General features: G+C 47.4%; 2 protein-coding genes across 5 annotated transcripts in view; one reads left to right on the forward strand and one right to left on the reverse strand.

The window, feature by feature from the left end:
- Positions 1–6,574, reverse strand: part of kcnj10a (potassium inwardly rectifying channel subfamily J member 10a) — a 12,096-nt gene extending 5,522 nt beyond the window's left edge. Inside the window, exons 1-3 of one of the 3 annotated variants that reach the window (XM_084691788.1) lie at positions 6,384–6,574; positions 1,325–1,708; positions 261–472 (exon numbers count right to left, since the gene is read on the reverse strand). In XM_084691788.1, coding sequence (XP_084547914.1) covers positions 261–472; positions 1,325–1,706 — 594 coding nt within the window. In that variant the 5' untranslated portion in view covers positions 1,707–1,708; positions 6,384–6,574. Of the gene's footprint in view, positions 1–260; positions 473–1,324; positions 1,709–2,317; positions 2,834–6,053 lie in introns of those variants that run through there. The other 2 variants (XM_084691787.1, XM_084691786.1) reach the window with 2 other exon arrangements.
- Positions 6,575–15,381: 8,807 nt separating this feature from the next.
- On the forward strand, positions 15,382–21,311 carry pnp5a (purine nucleoside phosphorylase 5a). Of its 2 annotated transcripts, none has more exons than XM_084691336.1 (6): positions 15,382–15,610; positions 18,517–18,686; positions 18,963–19,066; positions 19,490–19,665; positions 19,789–19,979; positions 20,282–21,311. In XM_084691336.1, the coding sequence occupies exons 2-6, from the start codon at positions 18,608–18,610 to the stop codon at positions 20,506–20,508; spliced, it is 777 nt and encodes a 258-aa protein (XP_084547462.1). In that variant the 5' UTR covers positions 15,382–15,610; positions 18,517–18,607; the 3' UTR covers positions 20,509–21,311. The 2 variants fall into 2 exon arrangements, with proteins under 2 accessions (XP_084547462.1, XP_084547461.1); XM_084691335.1 differs by lacking the exon at positions 15,382–15,610 and adding an exon at positions 16,616–16,842.
- Positions 21,312–21,368: the final 57 nt, after the last annotated feature.

Consider the following 21,368-nt stretch of genomic DNA (forward strand, 5'->3'; position numbering starts at 1 on the left):
AGGGAAGGAGAGAGGAGAGGAGAGAAGAGGGGAGGGGGGGCAGGAGACATAAGAGACAGGCTGGATGGAGGATGAAAGGAAGGAGCTATAACAGTTAGGAGGGACAAAGTAAACAACACTTCTTTTCATTAACCAATAAACCCGACCAACCAAATTAAACAACAACCAATTAACAACCTGAGCAACCAATTAACCAATCACCTTCCCGCCAACTTGAATATTCATCTCATTAATACCCCCTGCCTCACGCCAACGGTTACCTTGGCGAGGAAGGTCCCTGTGATGAAGATCTCCATCACCATGGTGATGACCAGCTGGAGGATGAGGAGGATGATGGCGGCGGGACACTCTTCAGTGATGCAGCGGAAGCCGTAGCCAATCGTGGTCTGCGACTCGAGCGAGAAGAGGAAGGCCCCGGTCAGAGTCTGGACCTGCATCACGCAGGGGGTGTGGTTGGAGGGGGGGTCAAACTCTGGAGGGAGACGGGGGGGGGGAGAGGGGGGAGGTAAGAAAGTGAGGGATGGACAGAGGTGGAAAAAGAGAGGGATGAGGAAGAGGATGAGGGGAAAGAGAAGAGGATGAGGGAAGGGGAGAAGAGAGAATAAGGAAGAGAGAGAAGAGGATGAACGAAGAGAACGGGAGGGGGGATGAAGGTGGAAGCAGGATAAAGGGGAAATGGAAAGAGCGAGAGGGAGGAGAAACAAAACAGAAACACATTTATGCGTGGAGGACACAGGCTTCTTCCCAAACCAAGTCCTTTGAGCGTGATAGGACTGGACCAATCACATGATGTCTTTGGGAGACGAAGCCCGCTCAGCTCTTAGGGCCTGTGAAAGTGGTCCGGGGTCAGGGGTCAAGGGTTAGGAAAGATACAATTGAATTACACTGGTACAATATGATCCTCTCTTTGCTGTTCTTCAGCCCTTCAACGCACTTTGTCTCTCACGGGGGTTGACCTCTGACCCCGTCTCTGTCTCACAGCCTTGTCCTCCCTGCCTCCCTTCCCCCTCCCTGCCTCCCCTCTCGGTCCTGTCCCTCTCTCTCTCCGTCCTCTCCAATCCCCCTTCACGCCACCTCACATACTTCCACCTCCCCCCCCCCTGTTCTTCCTCCTTCCCCTTCCTCCCTCTCTCCCCCCATCCTACCTCCTCCTTCCCCCCCCTCCACCCTCTCTCACCACTATTTCATCCCCTTTTCCCACTCACCTGATTCCCTCCTCCCCCTTCTCCCCATTGCCCCACCCCCCTAACCTAACGCCTCCCTCACTTTTTCTCCCATTTCCCTCCCACCTCCTCCCTCCCCCCCCCCCCCCCCCCCCCCTCACCCAGCAGGTCTCCGTGCACCAAGGCGACCAGGTACCACAGCACGCCAAACAGGAACCAGGTCCCGGCAAAGGTGGCGGCGAACAGGAAGAGCTTGTAGCGCCACTGCATGTCCAGGAAGGTGGTCCAGAGGTCGCGGAGGTACAGCGCCCCGCGGCCCGTCACGTGCTCGATACGCACGTTGCTCCGCCCGTCCTTGGAGAGGACACGCCTCCTCCGTCTCAGGGCCCCCACTCCCCCGGCCGCCCCCACCGCCCCCGGCCCCGGCCCCCCGGCCCCCGCCGCCGCCCCCAGCAGGGGCTTCAAGACGTCCGTCTGGGTCGTAGAGTGGCACACCTTCTGGGGGGAGGAGCCCTGCGAGGAGGGGGGGGTGGCCGATGTCATCGCTGCAGCAGTGCGTGCGGGGGGGGGGGGGAGGGAGGGAGGGAGGGAGGGAGGGAGGGAGGGAGGGAGGGAGGGAGGGAGGGAGGGAGGGAGGGAGGGAGGGAGGGAGGGAGGGAGGGAGGGAGGGAGGGAGGGAGGGAGGGAGGGAGGGGAGAGACGGGTGGGTAATAAGGGGATGTGGCAGACAGGAGTTGAACGATCAAATTGGAAAAAAGATAGGGGTTGAAAAACGATGATTGAAAGAGGGAAATGATCAAGAGGAGGGGGTGGGAAGAACAAACGAGAGGCACATTTGAGAAATGAGATAAGAGAAAGTAGGGGATATGGAGGTGAATGAAAAGAGGTGAAAGAAGGGGAACATTTCAGGGAGGGGAATGGAGGGATGGAAGGGTGTGTGTAGAGAAACAGAGAGGAAAGAAAGAGAGAATTAAAAAACATTGACACATGGGTACATGTCTCAGATGGACAGAGGTAGGCTTGTGGCAGACTGAGGAGGTCCATTTAAGACCATCTCTTTTCAACAGACGCAGCTGTCCTTTCAAAATAAAAGCCCCCTTTCAGCGAGAGGGCACAGGAGTTCTTTCACATTAAAAGGCGCCTAAAATACTAACTTGTGTGTCCGGAACGTCCAATGGCTCGGACGTTCATGATGGAGGGAAAAAAAAGAAGCTGAAGGAACAGACGGAAAAAAACGATTATTTTTGTGAGAGAGATATAATCGATGAACTTTGCGAAATGCTCTGTGAGACGTGCGAATCAAGTGAAAGATTCAGTGAATCGTGTGGTGTGATTGGAGTAGCTGGGACAGATGGGCTTCTACCAGTGTAGTTGGGTAGAGCGTCGGACAGAGAAGGCTGGAGTCTTCTTTGTTGAGGGTGCTATGGATACTTATTGTCCTCGTGGGACGATGAAGAGAGCATGCTTAAGCACTTTCTGTCTTACTCTCCTCGCAACTCTCTCTCTCCCTCTCTCTCTCTCTCTCTCTCTCTCTCTCTCTCTCTCTCTCTCTCTCTCTCTCTCTCTCTCTCTCTCTCTGTCTTTCCCTCTCTTTCTCTCTCTCTCTCTGTTCCTCTCTCTATCTGTCTTCCCTTCACTAAATGGATCGTTTGTCTATTCCTGCCTCTGCTTTCCGGAAGCAAATGTAAAAAAAAAAAAATTGCAGCTAAAACAAAAGCGAGTGAACCGAGGCGATCTGATCCGCTCTCTCCTGACCTCCCTGTGCCCACTCTATTACTCTGCTCCCCCTTCTCCTCTCCTCCACTCTCCCCCCTCCACTCTCCCCCCTCCATTCTGCCCCCTCCACTCTCCCCCCTTCACTCTCCCCCCTCCACTCTCCCCCCTCCACTCTCCCCCCTCCACTCTCCCCCCTCCACTCTCCCCCCTCCACTCTCCCTCTCTCTGTCCACACACTTTCTCTGCTTTCTCATCTTCCTCCCCTCCTCACTCTCTCCTAAAGTCTTCATGTCTCTCCCTCCTTCTCATCCTACCTTCCTCACTCCATCTCTCCCTCCATCTCTGTTTCCTTCAGTCTCTCTCCCTCTGTCTCTCTCTCTCTCTATCTCTCTCCATCTCTCTCTCCCTCTGTTTTCTCTCTCTCTCCGTCTCTCTCTCTCACACACTAATGCGAGGGCTCACACAGATGGTATGAATAGGGATTTGTGTGGATTTCTGTGCTCTGAATACTAAGATGTGGGGGGGTGAGGGGGCGGGGTCTTCCAAGGGCACATGTGATAGGCTGGGTACATTTACAGATGACCTCTGAACCCTGGCAAGTCCCCGCCCACTCACACGGTAAACAAACGCTCGCATGTTTTGACTGTCAACGTGCCCTGCATGTAAACCAACGCTTTCAATCATTTCTGAAAACATCACAGGAAACGTCAAAACCGTAGTGGTTTCATTTGTTTTCCTGTTAGTAATAACAAGTTGTGTCTCGTCAACCTAACTTCTCTTCCTCCCTCCCTCTCTGTCTCGCTCTCTCTCTCCATCTCTCCTTCTCTCTGTCCCGTGTGCACAAGAATCCTTTGTTTAGAGAGGAGATGAAAGGGACAAAAGCCACCATTGAAAAATATGAGAGAGAGAGAGAGAGAGACTGACAGAGAGAGAGAGAGAGAGAGAGAGAGAGAGAGAGAGAGAGAGAGAGAGAGAGAGAGAGACAGAGCGAGGGAGAATGTGTGTGTGCACATGTGCGTGTGTCATCCTGATCATGTGTGAGTATGTAACGCTTGATAGTACGAGAGGGGGCAGAGGAGCGGAGAGAAAGGAATGGGAGCGACAGAATAGAGAAAGGAGGGAGGGAAGGAAAAAAAGAGAAAAAACGAGGGAGATGAAGGCCTGGAAAGCCAAGGAAGGACGGAAGGAAAGAGGGAAGGTAGAACAGATCAATGGTTTGCGCCACAAAGGCCACTCATTAGTATTCCAGAGTAGAGTAATTCCTTACACTTCACAGCCTTGTCCAGCGACCACACCGGGATAATACCCCACACCTCCTCGCTGCTCTGAATAACCCCCCAACAAGACGAGCCAAGTCTTGGAACCAAACAGCCGACGACAACACGAGCCGCGTCCGGGAGGGCTCTCAGGGGTGAAGGAAGGTGCCGGAAGGTGAGAGAGACCTCGGGGAAACCTCTCTGCGGCGTCCGCGTATCCCCCAGGAGACACCTGGGGCTCACACACTGAAGTCTACGGGTTTCCCTACGTAAAGATAGCTCAGCGGTAGAGCATTTGACTGATAATCAAGGAGGTCTCAAGTTCAAATCCCCCCCCTCCCCTCCCCCTATGCTCTTTACTGGACCCACAATCGCACGTCCTCCAAAAGGCCATCAGAACCTTCTGGGCCTGTGCAGGTGATGAGAGGGCTCTGTCTCTATTCGCGGAGCCTTCCGGAACTACTGGCCGGTCTGTGCAGGAAGGGCTTTCCTCTACATGTCGGCTGGTTCACCTCAAGACACCTTCACTTGACCTTTAAGGTCTCTAAATCTGACCAGTGGATTTTTTTCGTTTCTCGGAAAGAGAAAGCTACAGTGTTGATGGATTTTTGTATGTTTGGGTCCGGCAGAGGCGGATTGGGGTCAGAGGTATTCATCAGCCTGCCGGCCGGCACTTCCTGTATCCATGGTGATCGTCCGTCTTTCACCGCGCGTTGGCAGCCGGGCGCTGCCCTCCTAAATCCCGTCCTGTCCTCTACGGCAGCAGGAGGGAACTACATTAAACACAGGAGGCCGGCTTTGACCGCACAGACAATGAGCTTTGACACCTGTGTCTAACTCATCCTGGTGATCACCTGGCTCCCCACGGGTTCCCTCATACCGTCAATCTGCCCGGCAACAGGCAGAGGCCCTGAATGAAAGGGGAGGTGATTGTTGGGTTCTTAATGAAATACAGTATATCTTTAGGGGACCTGAAGCATGTTGTTACCAGTCTTCAGGGTGATCACGGTTTTGTGTTTGGGTCCTTAAAATGTCAAATCTGCTGAACAGGAAGAAAGAAAAACAAATATTCTAAAACGTTTCTGTGGTTCTATGTAGAACACACTGGGTGGAATGGTTGTACACATGAAATAGGAGGGGAACCTTTCGTAACAAAGACGGACCCTCTGAAAACGTTATATACAGAACCCGAAAGTTTCACATTTAGAACCCTTTCATCTCTGAGGTGATGTTTGGAACCTGAAGGATATTTTAATCGTGAGTTATTAAAGGAGGAATAATATCAGAAAATACATCCGATCTTCTCATTTTTCACAGCATCGGACTCACAACACACAGATGCAGGTGTAGACTGTACATGTGCTGCAGATCCACAATCAGTCACCTTCATATAGACACTGTCACCACTCACAACACAACATATACCACGCGAACGTATTTGAGGAGTTGAAATTGATTATTTGAAAAATGACATTAATGAATTCTTCCTCCAAAACATTATCATAGATATTGGAAACATTCAAATAAAATCTTGAGACGCACATGCGCACATCCCTTCTGAAACACGGCAGCTTAACGCAATGCTTCACTTTGTTAACAAAGAAATAAACGTTGTTTATGCGATAAATAACTCTAGTAAAGATTCGTTTGGCAGGTGTATAGATATAACTCGAGTTCAGTACTCAGACCGGATTCGCTCTAAAAGCCTGGCTGTCAACGTCACAGGAGTTCACTGATGCACCTGTCCATCAGGTGCTAACTGACAGGATTGATGACATACTAGGTGTGTCTGTGTTCACTTGCAAAGAACAAATGTAGCCATATGGCTAAGTTGATTTGTGCTTTGTTGATGTAATATACAATATATTAATTCCTTGTAATATTTTTTAATGCGTGTGCGTGTTGTTAGGCCACTCACCTTATGTTGATTCGTAATAGTCACGTGTGGCGTTGGATACAGTGTGAAATTGTGAGTTTTGTCAACAGTCCAATGATCATTTAGCGAAACGAATGTGGTTTTCTTGCTGTCTGTCTAACCGACTGAGAGCTCACGGTTTGGAGCGATGCGCACTTGTTGACAGACCCGCCACACACATGTTCACGAAATACATAACAAACAGTCCCTAAGTTTGTATCGGTAATTGGACTAAATTATTTTCCATTGTACGCCCAAAAAATCAAATAAGATTACCGAATAAACAGAAGTTTAGGTCTCAGTCAACAACCGCATTTGCCAATGAGAGCCTACCAAATCAACGCACAACACTCAAGTGTCAGTCGGTACCGGTTCCGGTTGATTGTTATTGGGTTCTCGTGAAATGAGACAAGTAGAACTTCTCGGCCAGCATCTCGCGCTGTTGAAGTTCTCCAGTTTGGATAGAACTTGAAGTGCGGCCGGCTCCCTCGTCTTATATTGTCTCTCCTAATAAATGAAGAGGTATTCAGTCACTCACTGTGTCAAGACATTTTAATTCATTAATTCAACTCTCCTCCCAGCTTATCCTCCCACCCTTTCTCTCTCTCGCTCTCCCTCTCTCCCTCTCTCCTCCCTCCCTTCGACTGTATCTGTATAGAACCCTTGTTGGTAAGTCCTAGACTGTTCAGCCTTTGTCAACTTTCTCATGTAAATTTTGATGGTTAGAAGATACAAGCCTGGAAGTTATTTCACTGCAGAGAGAGGTATTTACAAATCAGTACACAGGCACTGTATTGTTAACCTTGGCTCCCTGCAATTTTGCGTCGGCAAAATTGGCCGAAGTGACTGGATGATGTCGGCTCGCCTGTGTGAACCCGTTCCATATACGCCCGCGAGGAGGGAAACAGGGGGCACGTGCTCACGCTGTGCCACACATCAGAGGCCGATGCTGAATAGTAAATTAACCATTTGATAAATTGCCGACCATTACCATGGTAAACGGTATTGTATATGGCATATATTACTTCAGTGAATAGAACAATTTTGATTCCTATAACTTCTCCTATTTTATGTGTCCTGTAAAAGTAAAAGGGCAAACTTTCAAACTTTTGTCAAAGACCCCACGTGAAGCTTGTTTTGGCAGGGGCTAAATTTACCGCGTGCCTCCAGATTCTCCAGCGGCGTAGTAGATACATGAATCAACGCGCGGGTTCGCGGCACAAAGAACCCCGCACTGCGCGATATTTGATTGAACCCCTTTCACACGCGCATTAATCTCAGGGCCCCTCCCACCTGCCAGCACGTGTTGTTCCATCCTCTGGTCTCCGGTCCCGCAGCGCGCGGGGTTCCCTCATCCGGGCACGGGGCCCCCGCGGGATATGGATGTGTGTTCTATGTTTTTTGTATCGTTCAGAAACGAGAAGACCCTTAACCAGGTTAATATTCTGGGACTTCTGAAAGTAAGCGGAATTCACGTTGCTTCTCTATTTGCTTCATGTGTTAATGATGTTAATGATGATGAAGGCTAGAACTAAAAAGGTGGTTATGCAAAATATAATTTTAAAACGCAATAATTAGCATTTTCAGTTTTGACTTTTGCTTCAAATGTTCTCTCTTACTCACCTTAGTAAATTACCTGAAAGTATTGTGCATAGATTTACATAATTTGTATAGCCTATACAATTTGTCTTGGATCTCAAAGTTTGACCGGGAAATCCCAAGGAGAAAATCATTTACAATGCACTCAAAAAACGGGTCAGTATACCAGAGGTTTCACATTGGGTCATTAGCTTGAAAGAATGTTCCCCAACCATTCTGGATCTTCCAGACCACTGCTTCATGTGCCTGTGTTTGCAGACTGGACTGAGTTTTAGGAAAACTGTGTCAGTGGGGTTAGTGTTCAATAGAAAGGGAGGGAGGGAGGGAGGGAGGGAGGGAGGGAGGGAGGGAGGGAGGGAGGGAGGGAGGGAGGGAGGGAGGGAGGGAGGGAGGGAGGGAGGGAGGGGACAGGAGAACAGATGAGAGGGTGAAGGGAGGTAGCCATGACGATGACAGAGAGAAGAAGGAACAGAACACAGCAAGGGGACAGATATGAAAAGAGAGGAAGGAGGAGGTGGAGGAGGGGGATAGAGGGAGTGAGTCATAACACTTCTTAGCATGAAACCGACCAATGAGGGTTTCCCCTCTCTCTCTCTCTCTCTCTCTCTCTCTCTCTCTCTCTCTCTCTCTCTCTCTCTGTCTCTCTCTCTCTCTCTCTCTCTCTCTCTCTCTCTCTCTCTCTCTCTCTCTATCTCTCTCTGTCTCTCTCTCTCTCTCTCTTTCTTTCCTTCCGTTCTCGGTTGTCTTTCTCACCTCTCTGAGCTGTTGGTTTTCAGTCTCAGTGAAAAGATCGCCTGGTGTTTTTTTGTCCCTCTCTCTCCCCCTGTCTCTCTCTCTTTCACACACGCACACACACACACAAAAAAAAACACACACACACACACAACTACAAACCCATACACATATATGCACACGCATAACCCTGTGCACGCACATGCACGCACACACACTAATACACACACACACACACAGTCCAAATATGCACTTTCTCTTACAGACAAACACACAGAGACTGTCTTTCCGATTCTCCTCCATCTCTCCTCTCTTTGTCGATGGCCTGCTGTGCCTTCTAGAATGTTAAATTAAAAAGAAGAGAACAGGGAGTACATGGTCCCACGATGATCTAATTCTGCACACAGACACATCTTTCTCTGTCTCTGTCTACTTGTTTTATTTTCCTCCATTCTATTCTTATTTTAGGTCATTCTCCAATGTGAATTATGCAGTGAATTGTTCAATATTGTATTTTTTGTTGTTGTGCTAAATGTATTGTCAATATTGTTGATAGGCGTAAAAGCTCATATGGGTTAGAATATATCAAATGTATTTTAGGTTTGGTTTATTATTACTGTATCTCTTAGATAGACCACGGAGGATTATCAAGAAGAGCAGGATCAAAGAATCCCTATGTACTTGTTACACATCGCTACATTAACTTCTTTGGCACAGCAGTGCCATCTAGTGTCCATAGCCAAACATGGAATAGCTCTTCCAAGCCATGTTCAAGTTTGCATCTCTTGTGGACCTGCTGCAGTAGTAAGACAGCAGTTGTCTGGACTCATCATCACTGAGATGTATCGTCATGGTGGAGATTATTACATCATAATCCACCACCTATGTAGATGTCATACTATTGGCTGAAACCAGTTCTGGGTGGTCAGTAGAGACATGTCTCTACCAATCAGAGCCAGGGGTAGTGTTAGCAGAAAGGCTGCTAAGAAATGTAAAGAATTCCCACCATTGTTAACACCAAACCATTGCCTTTGATAATAAACAGGTTAGTTCAAACTCTAGAAAGGATGTGAATGAGATTAGCTGAACTAAGAGTGAAGTTCTAGATCCCACCACTAGAAGGCTGTCGACGTTTTCACAACTCTGTCCATGGAGAATAATGTGGATGTTCAAGACGCAAGATTTGGATCATGTAACATGGTATGAAGCACCAAACACAAAAGATTCAATTTAAAGGGTCGCCTCTCTTTTTTAATTTCTCTCTCTCTCTCTCTCTCTCTCTCTCTCTCTCTCTCTCTCTCTCTCTCTCTCTCTCTCTCTCTCTCTCTCTCTCTCTCTCTCTCTCTCTCTCTATCTCTCTCTCTGTCTCTCTCTCTCTCTCACACTCTCTCTGTCTCTCTCTCTCTCCCTTTCATTCTCTCTCTTTCTCTATTCGCAGTTATACTTTCATCATCCTATCATGACACACAATTAACCGAACAGCTGGTTCAGAGCCACATCACACAAAAACGAGCATGCACACGAACATTCCTCCTGTAAGTGGTTTTTAGCTAATGTGTTACGGGGTGCCTCTTCAAATAGCTCATCTAATTGACATCCTCACGAGGACTCTGCAGCCTCAGACACAGCCTCAAACACAGCCTCAGACACAGCCTCAAACACAGCCTCAAACACAGCCTCAAACACAGCCTCAAACACAGCCTCAAACACAGCCTCAAACACAGTCTCAGACACAGCCTCAAACACAGTCTCAGACACAGCCTCAAACACAGTCTCAGACACAACCTCAAACACAGCCACAATCAGCCTTAGACAATGAAAACAGTTGCACGCCCTCTTCAGTTACACTCTCTCTTCAGTTAATTTGATCTCCTCCGATTTGCGAGTCTGTCTCCTGTTTTTCTCCTCCTGACTGCCTGACTGACTGACTGCCTGCCTGACTGGGTCTCATACAGATGAACTGAAGACAACGATTTATATTATCATTCAATGATATTTATAAAAGAAAAGTTTTTTTGAAAAGTACTGTTTTGTCTTTACTGTCTATGAAAAATGTCAGTCTACTAGACTGGATATGTAAGTAGTCTTTCAATGTACTCGCTCCTTCTACCTGACATTCTTAAAATTGAAAAAAATATAACTGTCATTTCTAACTGTCATTTCTAACTGTCATTTCTAACTGTTGGTTTTAGATGATTCTCCACAGCAGTAAAGCAGTGGAAGAAAGGACTGTGTGAGTGTCAAAGTTGTGTGTGTGTACTGTGGGTGAGTGTGAATGTGTGTTTATATGGAGATGTGTGTGTGTGTCTGTGTGTCATGCAAGTCCAAGATGACTTGCAAAAAGTGCAAAGAATTCTGTGTAATTACATAATGAGGGCATGAGCTTGAGTTGGATAACCTGGTAAGCAAGCTGTGGAACAAGAGAGAGAGAATGAGAGAGAGCAGTGGCCTCCAGCTATGCGTGTGCATGTGCGTGTGTGTGTGTGTGTGTGTGTGTGTGTGTGTGTATGTGTGTGTGAAGAAATAAGTCTAGGTATTCCATCATAGAACTATCGCACACTTCAGTTCACTGATTCTTTTCTTCTCTATCTCTGGCGGTCTCTCTCTCCCCCTCTTCCAACAATCTCTTCATGCCTGTCTCACTTTCTCCTACCTGTCTACCCGGCTCATCAATTGTCTCCTTTTTTCTCCGTTTCTCTGTCTCTCTTTTTCTTCAGACACACACACACCCACACACAAAGACAAACACAGACAGACACACACACACAGCTGTGTCCTGGACAGAAGTTACAAACAACACACAGAGGACACGAGGATGGGTGAAGGATACAGTGTTCCAGACGGTGTGTGTCTCTCTCTCTGTGTGTGTGTGTGTGTGTGTGTGTGTGTGTAATTAAAGGAATGGGCACAGTTGTGGGTCAGGTTACCTAACTGGTCCTGTTACTGTTTGCCATGATTTAGGCCATGGACCCAGGTCAGCAGTGCTAACTAACACAGATAAACAGTGTGTGTGTGTGTGTGTGTGTGTGTGTGTACATGATCTGTATGGGCTTTGGTTCTCAATCAAGTTTCCCATATGTCCATGATGTCCTTAAGCAGAAACTTTGAACGTTGGCATGCGCAGCAGGTGTTTACTCATAGCTGTGTGCTAGCTCATGCACGCGATGCCAGACATGAATTCAATTTTCATTTATTAAATTGTCTTTGTGTGTTTGTGCTGAAACATCTGATTGTTATTGACGGATCTTGGACCCTCCAAGTTTGTCAACACAAAGTGTATCTGCTGTTATCTGGACACCTTTCTGTTTCTCACTGTCTGTCTGTCTGATCCCACTCAGCCGATAAGAGGTTTCTAAGTTACGTAAGGCCCGACGCGCTAGAATGTTCTCGGTCAGTTGTTAAGTATTACAGCTCTTTGTTTTGAGGTGTGTGTGGGTTTGCGAAGGGGGTGGTTGGTCAAGCCTTGTCACCCCTTTGAAAGACCATTCCCAGGTCAGGAATGTCTGAGAAAATCTCACATCCCTGTTAGATTTAACACTCTCTGGCACGACTGCCGCAGGTCTACTGTCAAACCATAGCCACAGTGTATGTTTTCAGTCCGGAACATTTTCTGTTTGTGTTTTATTTTTCTGGCACTTTGACACAGTGGGAATAATGTACATACATGCTATCTATGTGCATTATAACACAGCCACTATGCTGTGCCTGTATCTGAGTACGAGGAATCATAAATCCTAGAACTCCTTTGAACTCGTCATTAACCGACAAAGAAGTTGACTTGCATGACTCAGCCGCCAGCCCCCGAGCCCCCCTTCCCCTGTCTCTATTCCCCCCCCCCCTCCTCACAAGGTTCAGAGCCTCCATTTCTTCACCTTCTTCTTCTACCGGCGCCCCTGTTCAACTTCAAGTTGTTCTGAAAAAGAAGGAATTTTATTGAGCAAAGATTAAAGAAAGGGAAAAGGGTTCTCGACTCAGGATAACCACTGTTACTAACCCAAGCCCACAGCACTTTGGTGCCCGTGCCCTCCAGAGGTGCATGTTCTCCCTGCCCCTGTTCTCCCTGCCCTACCTACCTCTGCTATCCCTGCCTCTGCTCTCCCTGCCCCTGTTCTCCCTGCCCCTACTATCCCTGCCCCTGCTCTCCCTGCCCTACCTACCCCTGCTCTCCCTGCCCCTGCTCTCCCTGCCCCTGTTCTCCCTGCCCCTGCTCTCCCTGCCCCTGTTCTCCCTGCCCCTGCTCTCCCTGCCCCTGCTCTCCCTGCTCTCCCTGCCTCTGCTCTTCCTGCCTCTGCTCTCCTTGCCTCTGCTATCCCTGCCCCTGCTCTCCCTGCCTCTGCTCTCCCTGCCCCTGCCCTCCCTGCCCCTGTTCTCCCTGCTCTCCCTGCCTCTGCTCTCCCTGCCCCTGCTCTCCCTGCCCCTGCTATCCCTGCCTCTGCTCTCCCTGCCTCTGCTCTCCCTGCCCATGCTCTCCCTGCCCCTGTTCTCCCTGCCCCTGCTCTCCCTGCCTCTGCTCTCCCTGCCTCTGCTCTCCCTGCCCCTGTTCTCCCTGCTCTCCCTGCCCCTGCTCTCCCTGCCCCTGTTCTCCCTGCCCCTGTTCTCCCTGCTATCCCTGCCTCTTTTCCCCCTTCCCCTGCTCTCCCTGCCCTTGCCCCTGCCCTCCACGGCCCCTCCCTGCCCCTGCTCTCTCTGCCTCTGCTCTCTCTGCCCAATCAGAGGTAAATTCGGCAACACTATACCCCTGTGCTGGTTTGAGAACAAACACACTCTCCAAACACTTTTGTCTGAACAAACACAGAGATATCACTGGGTCACCAGTCATTCTCATACAGGCCCTCCGGCATACACACACACACACACACATATACTCTTGTTACGTAATGTTGCTCCGCTAAACTGACTGGCTAAAGAGTAAGTGTTACTTCTCACTAACCAGTGGTAAATACCTAACACACACTTTACCACTATATCCTTATTCGTTATGTACACATACACATACTCCTGCATTGGCACACACAGAAATAAACAGAGAGTCACACACTTATACACAGACACACACAGACACAGACACACACACAGTCACACACACACAGACACAACCCATCACTCTCAAGTACATGGGTTGCATGCTCAATTATTGACATACCCATAACACGAAACTTTGACTTTGACCAACATCTAGAACTGTTCATACCCACTGGAGGTCAGCACAGTATATCACCAGTGGTACAACACATCCCTTGGGAACGTTCGATTCAACCTTTCAAACGAGGTGATTCCAGTCCAATGCACCTCAAGTATTTCGCCTGATTTGATTTGAACCCTGGTGTTCGCCCAAAGGCTGCTGGTTCTGTGGAGGAGCTGAGGCCCAGTCACACGGTTCACAGTGGTTGCCAGATTGAATTATGGGATCTTTAATTTGCAGTTCTCGTCATGTGCTCACATGTGACTTTGATCAGACGATAGTCTTGCCTCGAGAATCAAGACCGACAATCTCTGAGGACCAGACAAGCTGTGTCAAAACGTCTTTATCCATGGTGGCAGTGAAATCAGACCAGTGACCAGCACACACACAAACATGAGTAAAACACTCAAGGACACATTTTAAGTGAGGAACAGAAGGGTCAAATTGAAGAGGCCACAGCAAATGTCACCCTTCTGTTCCTCACTCAAAATTGTCCGTCTCAACTTTTCTTTTTTTAATGAAAGAAAAAGTGCAGAGCTTCTTTTTTTTCCAGAGCTACATGTTTACCTCTAACCAAATCACAAACTTGTAAGGTAATTCTTACTTTTCAGTGTATACATCTGTCCTTGGAGCACAGGGGGTAATCCAGAAAGCAGGTCATGTGACATACCCGGGTAAGTTAACTCCCCAGCTGACACCCAGCGTTGTGGCAACATTGCTAGTAGGTTGCTGCAACATTGTGAATCAGCTGGTGGGTAACTTACCCGGTTATGTTGCATAACCTGCTTTCTGGAATACCCCCCTGGTAGAGAGTGTTCTGTGTTGGCTTGGTGACAAACCCGGTCACTCCCCCCCCCCCAGCTGTGACTGAGAGGGATGGGAGTGTCTCACCGCACAGACAAGGGAACATCACGCCGTCATGCCGATTCCCCGTGAGGATCCGTGAGGATCCCTCAAAGGATCCTCACATTCATGATCAAGTGTGTGTGTGTGTGTGTGTTTGTGTGTGTGTGTGTGTGTGTGTGTGTGTGTGTGTGTGTTTGGGTGTACTTGTGTGTGTGAAAAACACAGGCTAGAGTCTGACCCTTTACAGTCGTCCTTATCGCCTTCATATCAGTTCTGACACTGGAAAGGGAGGGAGGGGGGAGATGACAGGAGCTCACGAAGGCTTGAGAACATTTTTATTGATTTGTATTCGGCTGGAAACATGGGGGGGAGCAGGTAACATCACAACAGGACAAACTCAGCCTCATTGGTGGAAGTTCAAGGCGTTCCGCAGGGAGGAGAGTGAAAGGGAGAGGCTATCTCGCCAGGCGAACTGAGTTTCCGTCGGCCCCTAAATACAATAAGAGACTTGACCCCCTGAACCAAACAGAGGCAGTGTCCACTCTGGGAAGAGAAACATGATATGGCCCCGTGCATGGCTGGGCCAACACAACAATGCTTCTGACCTTATCTCTCTTTTCGTGTGTGTGTTTGTTGATTGTGGCGGGGGTCAGTTACTGGGACGTTTTCTAGGAATCTCCAGTCGGCGGGATGGGTAGGATAGGATAGTTTTACATGTGTTTACTTGTGTGTGCTACGGAAGCTATGGATTCATGTCATTTAACGGGATATTCAATACGTTTTTATCTGTGTGTGAACCCCAACTGCTTTTGTCTTATCATTCCGGAAATCACACTATCCTGTTAGTCGTAAATAATTATTGCTCAGTTGCTGCTGTTGCTTGTTCTGTTCTACGGTTCCATCTGTTTGAGTCATGATTATGATGGTTATCACTGATGTCACGTGAGGGTCATCACTAATCAGCACATGTGTGGTTCCGTACACCTGTACAAAATGTACAAACTGAACCTAATACTGTGTCTGGCCTTCCCCATAGTGTTAGGTTTTGGTTATATAATCTTAACAACAATGACAGTGTTCATAGAAAGATTGGAACTTTCTAGAGGACAAAACACAGTGCCTGGTGTTTTCCTAAGATTGTAAGTCAATTGAGGAGGATATTTTACTCTACATTCCCACCAATAGGAGGAGGAACCTGAGGGTAAGAAGGGCTGCCCTAAAATGTATTTTTCTGACCAAGCTTCCTGTTCATTATGACTCAGCTATTGATTTGCTCACGTTGATTTGATATCCATTACATGTTTGTAATCTATACTGAGTTCTTTTTTTTACTCCTGAATAAGACACCTGATACACCTAACGAGGATTTTGAATTAATTGTAAAAGCATTTAAGACGATTAATTGTCTAATTGCATGTATATTTTCTAAGACATTCATTTGGAAACTGTGATGGTTTATTATGACATATTATTATTAAGGCATGTTGAAGCGGATTCCTTTGTACGATTTAGTCTAGATGTACATCAGTCATCAACATTAAACAGCCGATTATACCTCAATATAAAAGGTGGGTTGAAATGATTTACGGTATGTGAGTCCACATAGATGCACGTACGTGGTTTACGCGAAAGAGGAGGAAGTTTCGTAATTCTGAAGAAAAAAAAATAGATTGAAGATTATGCAAGAATAAATACAACAAAGACAGTCACTTACACAACAAAGGAGATACAGAGAAAGGGGAAAAAGGCAGATAATACAATCAGATTAAATTGTATATTTTTAGGATAGCACATGTTTAGTAATTCTGTAATAACTAACCATGTCCTTCTTAGTTATTGTCACGTCACACGCATCTTTGCACAAATCAGATGTAGCCTATGACCATTTCGTACTAAAGCTGTGACAACAAACACCATTAGGCTTTAATTATTTCACAGGAAACCGTTACCTTATAACTTAAGTTACACGTAAATGTCTGCAACGGTTTATTGCTTCGAGGGATGGGGTCACGGATGGGGTCACGGTGGTTTGAATTGGGCGGAGTGGCTTGACAGCTGACGTACAAAACGTTTCGACCACTCTTTCTGTCCAAAATTGTGTGCTTTAGGGGGATGGGAGGCCTACGCCAATCAGAACGCTCAGATCAATTTGCGTCACTAAAAGAGGAGGAGTGATAAAGTGAGCGGTCTATATCTGTGCCGGTGACTCAACGTTATTCAGAGAAACTGAATAGTGTGGATTCTACCACCGAATACCGGTTTTAAAGAACTAAAGACGATTCCCGCTTACTGAAACAAAATACTGCGATTTATTTAATCAGCAATCTTCTGAAATTATTTTTATTTATTAAAGAAAACCGTTCAGAAAACTTGCTGATATTTCTAGGACTCAAGACATCTCATCTTCAGAATGTTTCCTGACACTAGCACCGGGTAAGCATCCTTCACATTTATGTCATCATCATGTTTCCGCTCTTATGCCGTCCCGCTACCTCCTGCTTGGCAGAGGGAAGAGGGCGTTGCATCTTTCTACCGCTTTTTAGCTTCCCCTAAATTTTGGCATCATCCTCATATTTCATTCATTTTAGACGGTATAATTTTTCGCACATGTTCGCGCATGCGGGGTTAACCGTTAGACTCTTATTTAAGCTACCATGTGTGTCTTTAATGGTTAGCGGGGGTCGGATATCTCCGACAAGCAACTGCACATAGACATGTACTTCTTCAAGCAGTCTGATAGGCCTGCTATGCTCTCGAACTAGAATTAACTATCACAATGTATTTATTTATTTTTATCTTGGGGTGGTATCTTTTAATGAACGTAAAATGATTTCTTGCGTACGTGTGAATTCTGCTCACTGCACCAATTTCAGGTTGTACAATTCACATTTAGGATTGTATGTAAGCTACCTTTAGAATATTCCCGCTGAATTTTTAATTAAAACAGACAGAATGACAATTTATCTTGAAGCGCGGTGCGCTCTTCTCTCCAAGCTAACTTTATTTAGGAAGTTAAGTCAGTATGCGTCGGTTTGACAAATGTATTATTTTTCTCCAGTAAATGCACTCCATACTATACAAAAATCCATCCAGTACTTCCTCGATCGATTGATTTCATAGCACAACTTGTAAGAGGGTGTTTCTGAGATCAGAGCCAATAATCGGTCTTTCGACGTAATCACGTGATGCAGTCAAACGACCTTAGATAAATCCGGAATTTTATATAAAACATCTGGTGAGCAGCTTACCGCGGGTGTGTGTGTGTGTGTGTGTGTGTGACCTTTCAGTGAGAGCATGAGGAGAGGCATGACTCTGATGGAATGTGCGCGTGTGCATTTTCTGGAAGCATTCTAGTCTTTTATAGCTATTAGCAGCATATCCCCTTGATACCCAAATCTAAAGTTGTCCCCAAACGAATTATTTAATAGCATTAAATAACCTTTTCTAAGTGGTTTGATTACATTATTGCTTTAAGGACTCAAAAGGCCTTTTGAACAGCCACAAAGAGTCTTTTTGAGCTTTGACTGATTCAGTGGATTGAATTGTACAAACAAAGCCCTCTCATAACCAAAGCAATGTAGTTAATTTCAACACATACGTCCAATTTCAATTGCAAACAGCTTTTAAGTGAACCATCCAGCCGTCCACTCATTTATTTATTCATTCATAAAGGAGGTAACTCTAAAAACGATCTAAACACTGACTAACGTGATTATCTCCCTTTTCCTCCCACCCCTCCATCCTCCCCTCCTCTTCATCCTCCCCCTCCTCTTCCTCCTCCCCCTCCTCTTCCTCCCACCCCTCCATCCTCCCCTCCTCTTCATCCTCCCCTCCTCTTCATCCTCCCCCTCCTCTTCCTCCCTCCTCTTCATCCTCCCCCTCCTCTTCCTCCCTCCTCTTCATCCTCCCCCTCCTCTTCCTCCCTCCTCTTCATCCTCCCCCTCCTCTTCCTCCCTCCTCTTCATCCTCCCCCTCCTCTTCCTCCCTCCTCTTCATCCTCCCCCTCCTCTTCCTCCCTCCTCTTCATCCTCCCCCTCCTCTTCCTCCCCTCCTCTTCATCCTCCCCTCCTCTTCCTCCCACCTCTTCATCCTCCTCTTCCTCCTCAGGTATGGCTATGAGGACTGCAAAGCCACGGCTGAATGGCTCCTGGCCCAGACCTCGGTCCGCCCCCTGGTGGGCATCGTGTGCGGTTCAGGCATGGGGGGCCTGGCTGACATGCTGAAGGACCAGGTGGCCTTCAACTACAAGGACATCCCCAACTTCCCCCAGAGCACAGGTAAGGACTGGCTCTTATGGCTCAGCATGTTTCATGCAGGGTTGCAACTCTATTTCCTCTTCACACACACACACACACACACACACAATTGTATGTTTAGCAGTCTGTTGTTGAGCAGCAACTCCCACCATTCCCATGCGTAGTGCACTTCTATCAGGCAAGATCCCAGCCCGGCCCATCAACCGTCTGAATGGTCGATCCCTATCCCTACGACGACTGCTGATAGGCCCAACCGCTGCGTATCGTATTCTAATTGGCTGTGTGTCTCTGTGGCAGTGCACGGCCACGCTGGCCGCCTGGTGTTCGGGACCCTGAAGGGGAGGCCGTGCGTGTGCATGCAGGGGCGCTTCCATCTGTACGAGGGCTACCCCATCCACAAGGTACGTAGCCAAGGGGCGGGGCTCCAGACCCCCTGCTGTACGTAGAGCAGGTCTATAGAAGTCCTCAGTGTTTACTTTTAGACTTTGCCGACGTTGTCATCTTGAAGTGACAGGCATACAGAGATCTTATTGGTACTTTTATTTTGGTTTGAATTATACTGTATTAAGTTTTGTTTTGGGCTTTTTTTAAGACCAAGCACAGTTTTTTTTTTTTTTTTTTTATTATTTTTTTTTACTGTATTTATTGATTTTATGTAAAGCACATTGAGCTGCAATTCTTGTATGAAATGTGCTATATAAATAAAGTTTTATTATATTATTATTATTACTTTTGTGTGCAGTGTCCATATCACTCTGTAGCTAGAGCAGGCCTGTCTCTCCCTGGCGTTCTGTCGTTTCATGAGTAGTTCTGCCGTTCACCAGATCACCCTGCCCATGCGCATCTTCAAGCTGCTGGGCGTGGACACGGTCATGCTGACCAACGCGGCCGGAGGCCTCAACCAGGACTACAAGGTGGGCGACGTCATGATCATCAAGGACCACCTCAACATGCCCGGCTTCGCCGGCAACAACCCGCTGACCGGACCCAACGACGACAGGTGTGTGTGTGTGTGTGTGTCAGGAACACATGTCTTGTTGGGACACTACAGCATTCAAGAGGCTGTACTAAACTTTGAAACTCAAACTTTAACTCTCCCCCCCCCCCCCCTCCCTCCCTCCAGGTTCGGGGTGAGGTTCCCCTGCATGTCGGATGCCTACGACCGGGAGCTGCAGCAGCTGGCCGTGGACGTGGGCCAGGAGCTGGGCTATGGGGACTTCCTGAGGGAGGGGGTCTACTGCGTACTGGGGGGCCCCTCCTTCGAGACCATCGCAGAGTGCCGCATGCTCCACAAGCTGGGGGCAGACGCCGTCGGTACGTTCCTTCCATTGTCAGATTAACTAAAGGCTACAAGTCTGTGTGTGTGTGTCCGCTATATTAGATTAGATTCAACTTTATTGTCATAACACAAGTACAAGTACAAGGCAACAAATGTTGCGAATATGCTATCTCTATGTGTTTCTATAATAAATATATATAAATTATATCATTTTACTAAGATCACATTAGTTATTGAAATTGACATGTGTATTACCTACACTAAGTGTGCACTACAACTTGGTATCAACCTCCTTCCCCCTCCTTCTCCTCCCTCCTTCCCCCCTCCCCCTCCCCAGGCATGAGCACGGTGCACGAGGTGATCGTGGCGCGGCACTGCGGCATGCGCGTGTTCGCCCTGTCCCTCATCACCAACCAGGCGGTGATGGACTACGACAGCGAGGAGAAGGCCAATCACGAGGAGGTGCTGGAGACGGGCAAGCAGCGCGCCGAGCAGCTGGAGAGGCTGGTGTCCACTATGGTCACACGCCTCGAGCACAACAACAACAACAACAACTACGTCTAAGCCCCTCCCCCCCCCCCCCCCCCCCGGACCTAGAGAGGAGGTAGACCCTTGACAGCCCCCCCCCCCCCTGTTCCCTTGGGGGTGAGGGGGTGTGTTTTGGGGGGTCACGGCAATCATCGATTGCCCGAGCCGTCCCTCAGGACTCCAGAACTGCCCCGGACAGATTTGCCCCCCCCTCCCCTCATTTATTTCTGAGATGGTTCTCAAAGCCAGTTTGCTAGTTACACGTGTCGTCCGTTTCTGTTTATTTGAAGTATTATTTAAAAATATTTGTTTTGTTAAATGTACATAATGAGGTGAAAGTTCCTAGCTAACCTTGCTGGTAGCTTACTGGCCCTCTGAAGGCAGACTAGGTTGAAAAAAAAACACACAAAGCTTTTCTGAGTTATCCGCACTTGCGCTAAGTTGCGACTGGACAAAGCCGAACTATGATGACTTGTGATTGTGACAGTGCCTGACCTGATTAAGTCTTGAACCAACATACTACATATGACCTCACATGTTATAAATCCCCTAATCATTCTTTATTTTAATCTAAAGAAGAAACTCGATGTGTACATTCCCGTAACAAGCAGCCCAAAAAAAGAAACTGTCCCAGAATAATTTTGTATCTTTTTAAAGTTGATAACTGTTAACTTATGTTACTCATCTTATGTAAATGTCCTTCATTTAACTTAATAATGAGCAATGTGCATACAGTATGTCTTCGTGTGTTTCTCCTGTCTATAGGTGTACATTGAACTTGTAAGGTATTAGTATTGTGTTTTTAATATGAATGTTGTTACTAAAGTTTATATTTATTACAGTGTCTCAGTTCTCTTTCTTGTTTTGCACCTTTTCACAAATTTTGATCTATAGAC

This window comes from Hypomesus nipponensis, chromosome 25 (genome assembly GCF_054491055.1).
Source record: "Hypomesus nipponensis isolate SF chromosome 25, ASM5449105v1, whole genome shotgun sequence".
NCBI lineage: Eukaryota > Metazoa > Chordata > Actinopteri > Osmeriformes > Osmeridae > Hypomesus > Hypomesus nipponensis.

Coding starts and splice junctions, on each gene's coding strand:
- pnp5a (XM_084691335.1), top strand. CDS start 16,820: ATGTTTCCTGACACTAGCACCGG. Junction 16,843..18,516: donor TTTCCTGACACTAGCACCGG/GTAAGCATCCTT, acceptor CTTCCTCCTCAG/GTATGGCTATGAGGACTGCA. Junction 19,980..20,281: donor GCTGGGGGCAGACGCCGTCG/GTACGTTCCTTC, acceptor CCCCCTCCCCAG/GCATGAGCACGGTGCACGAG.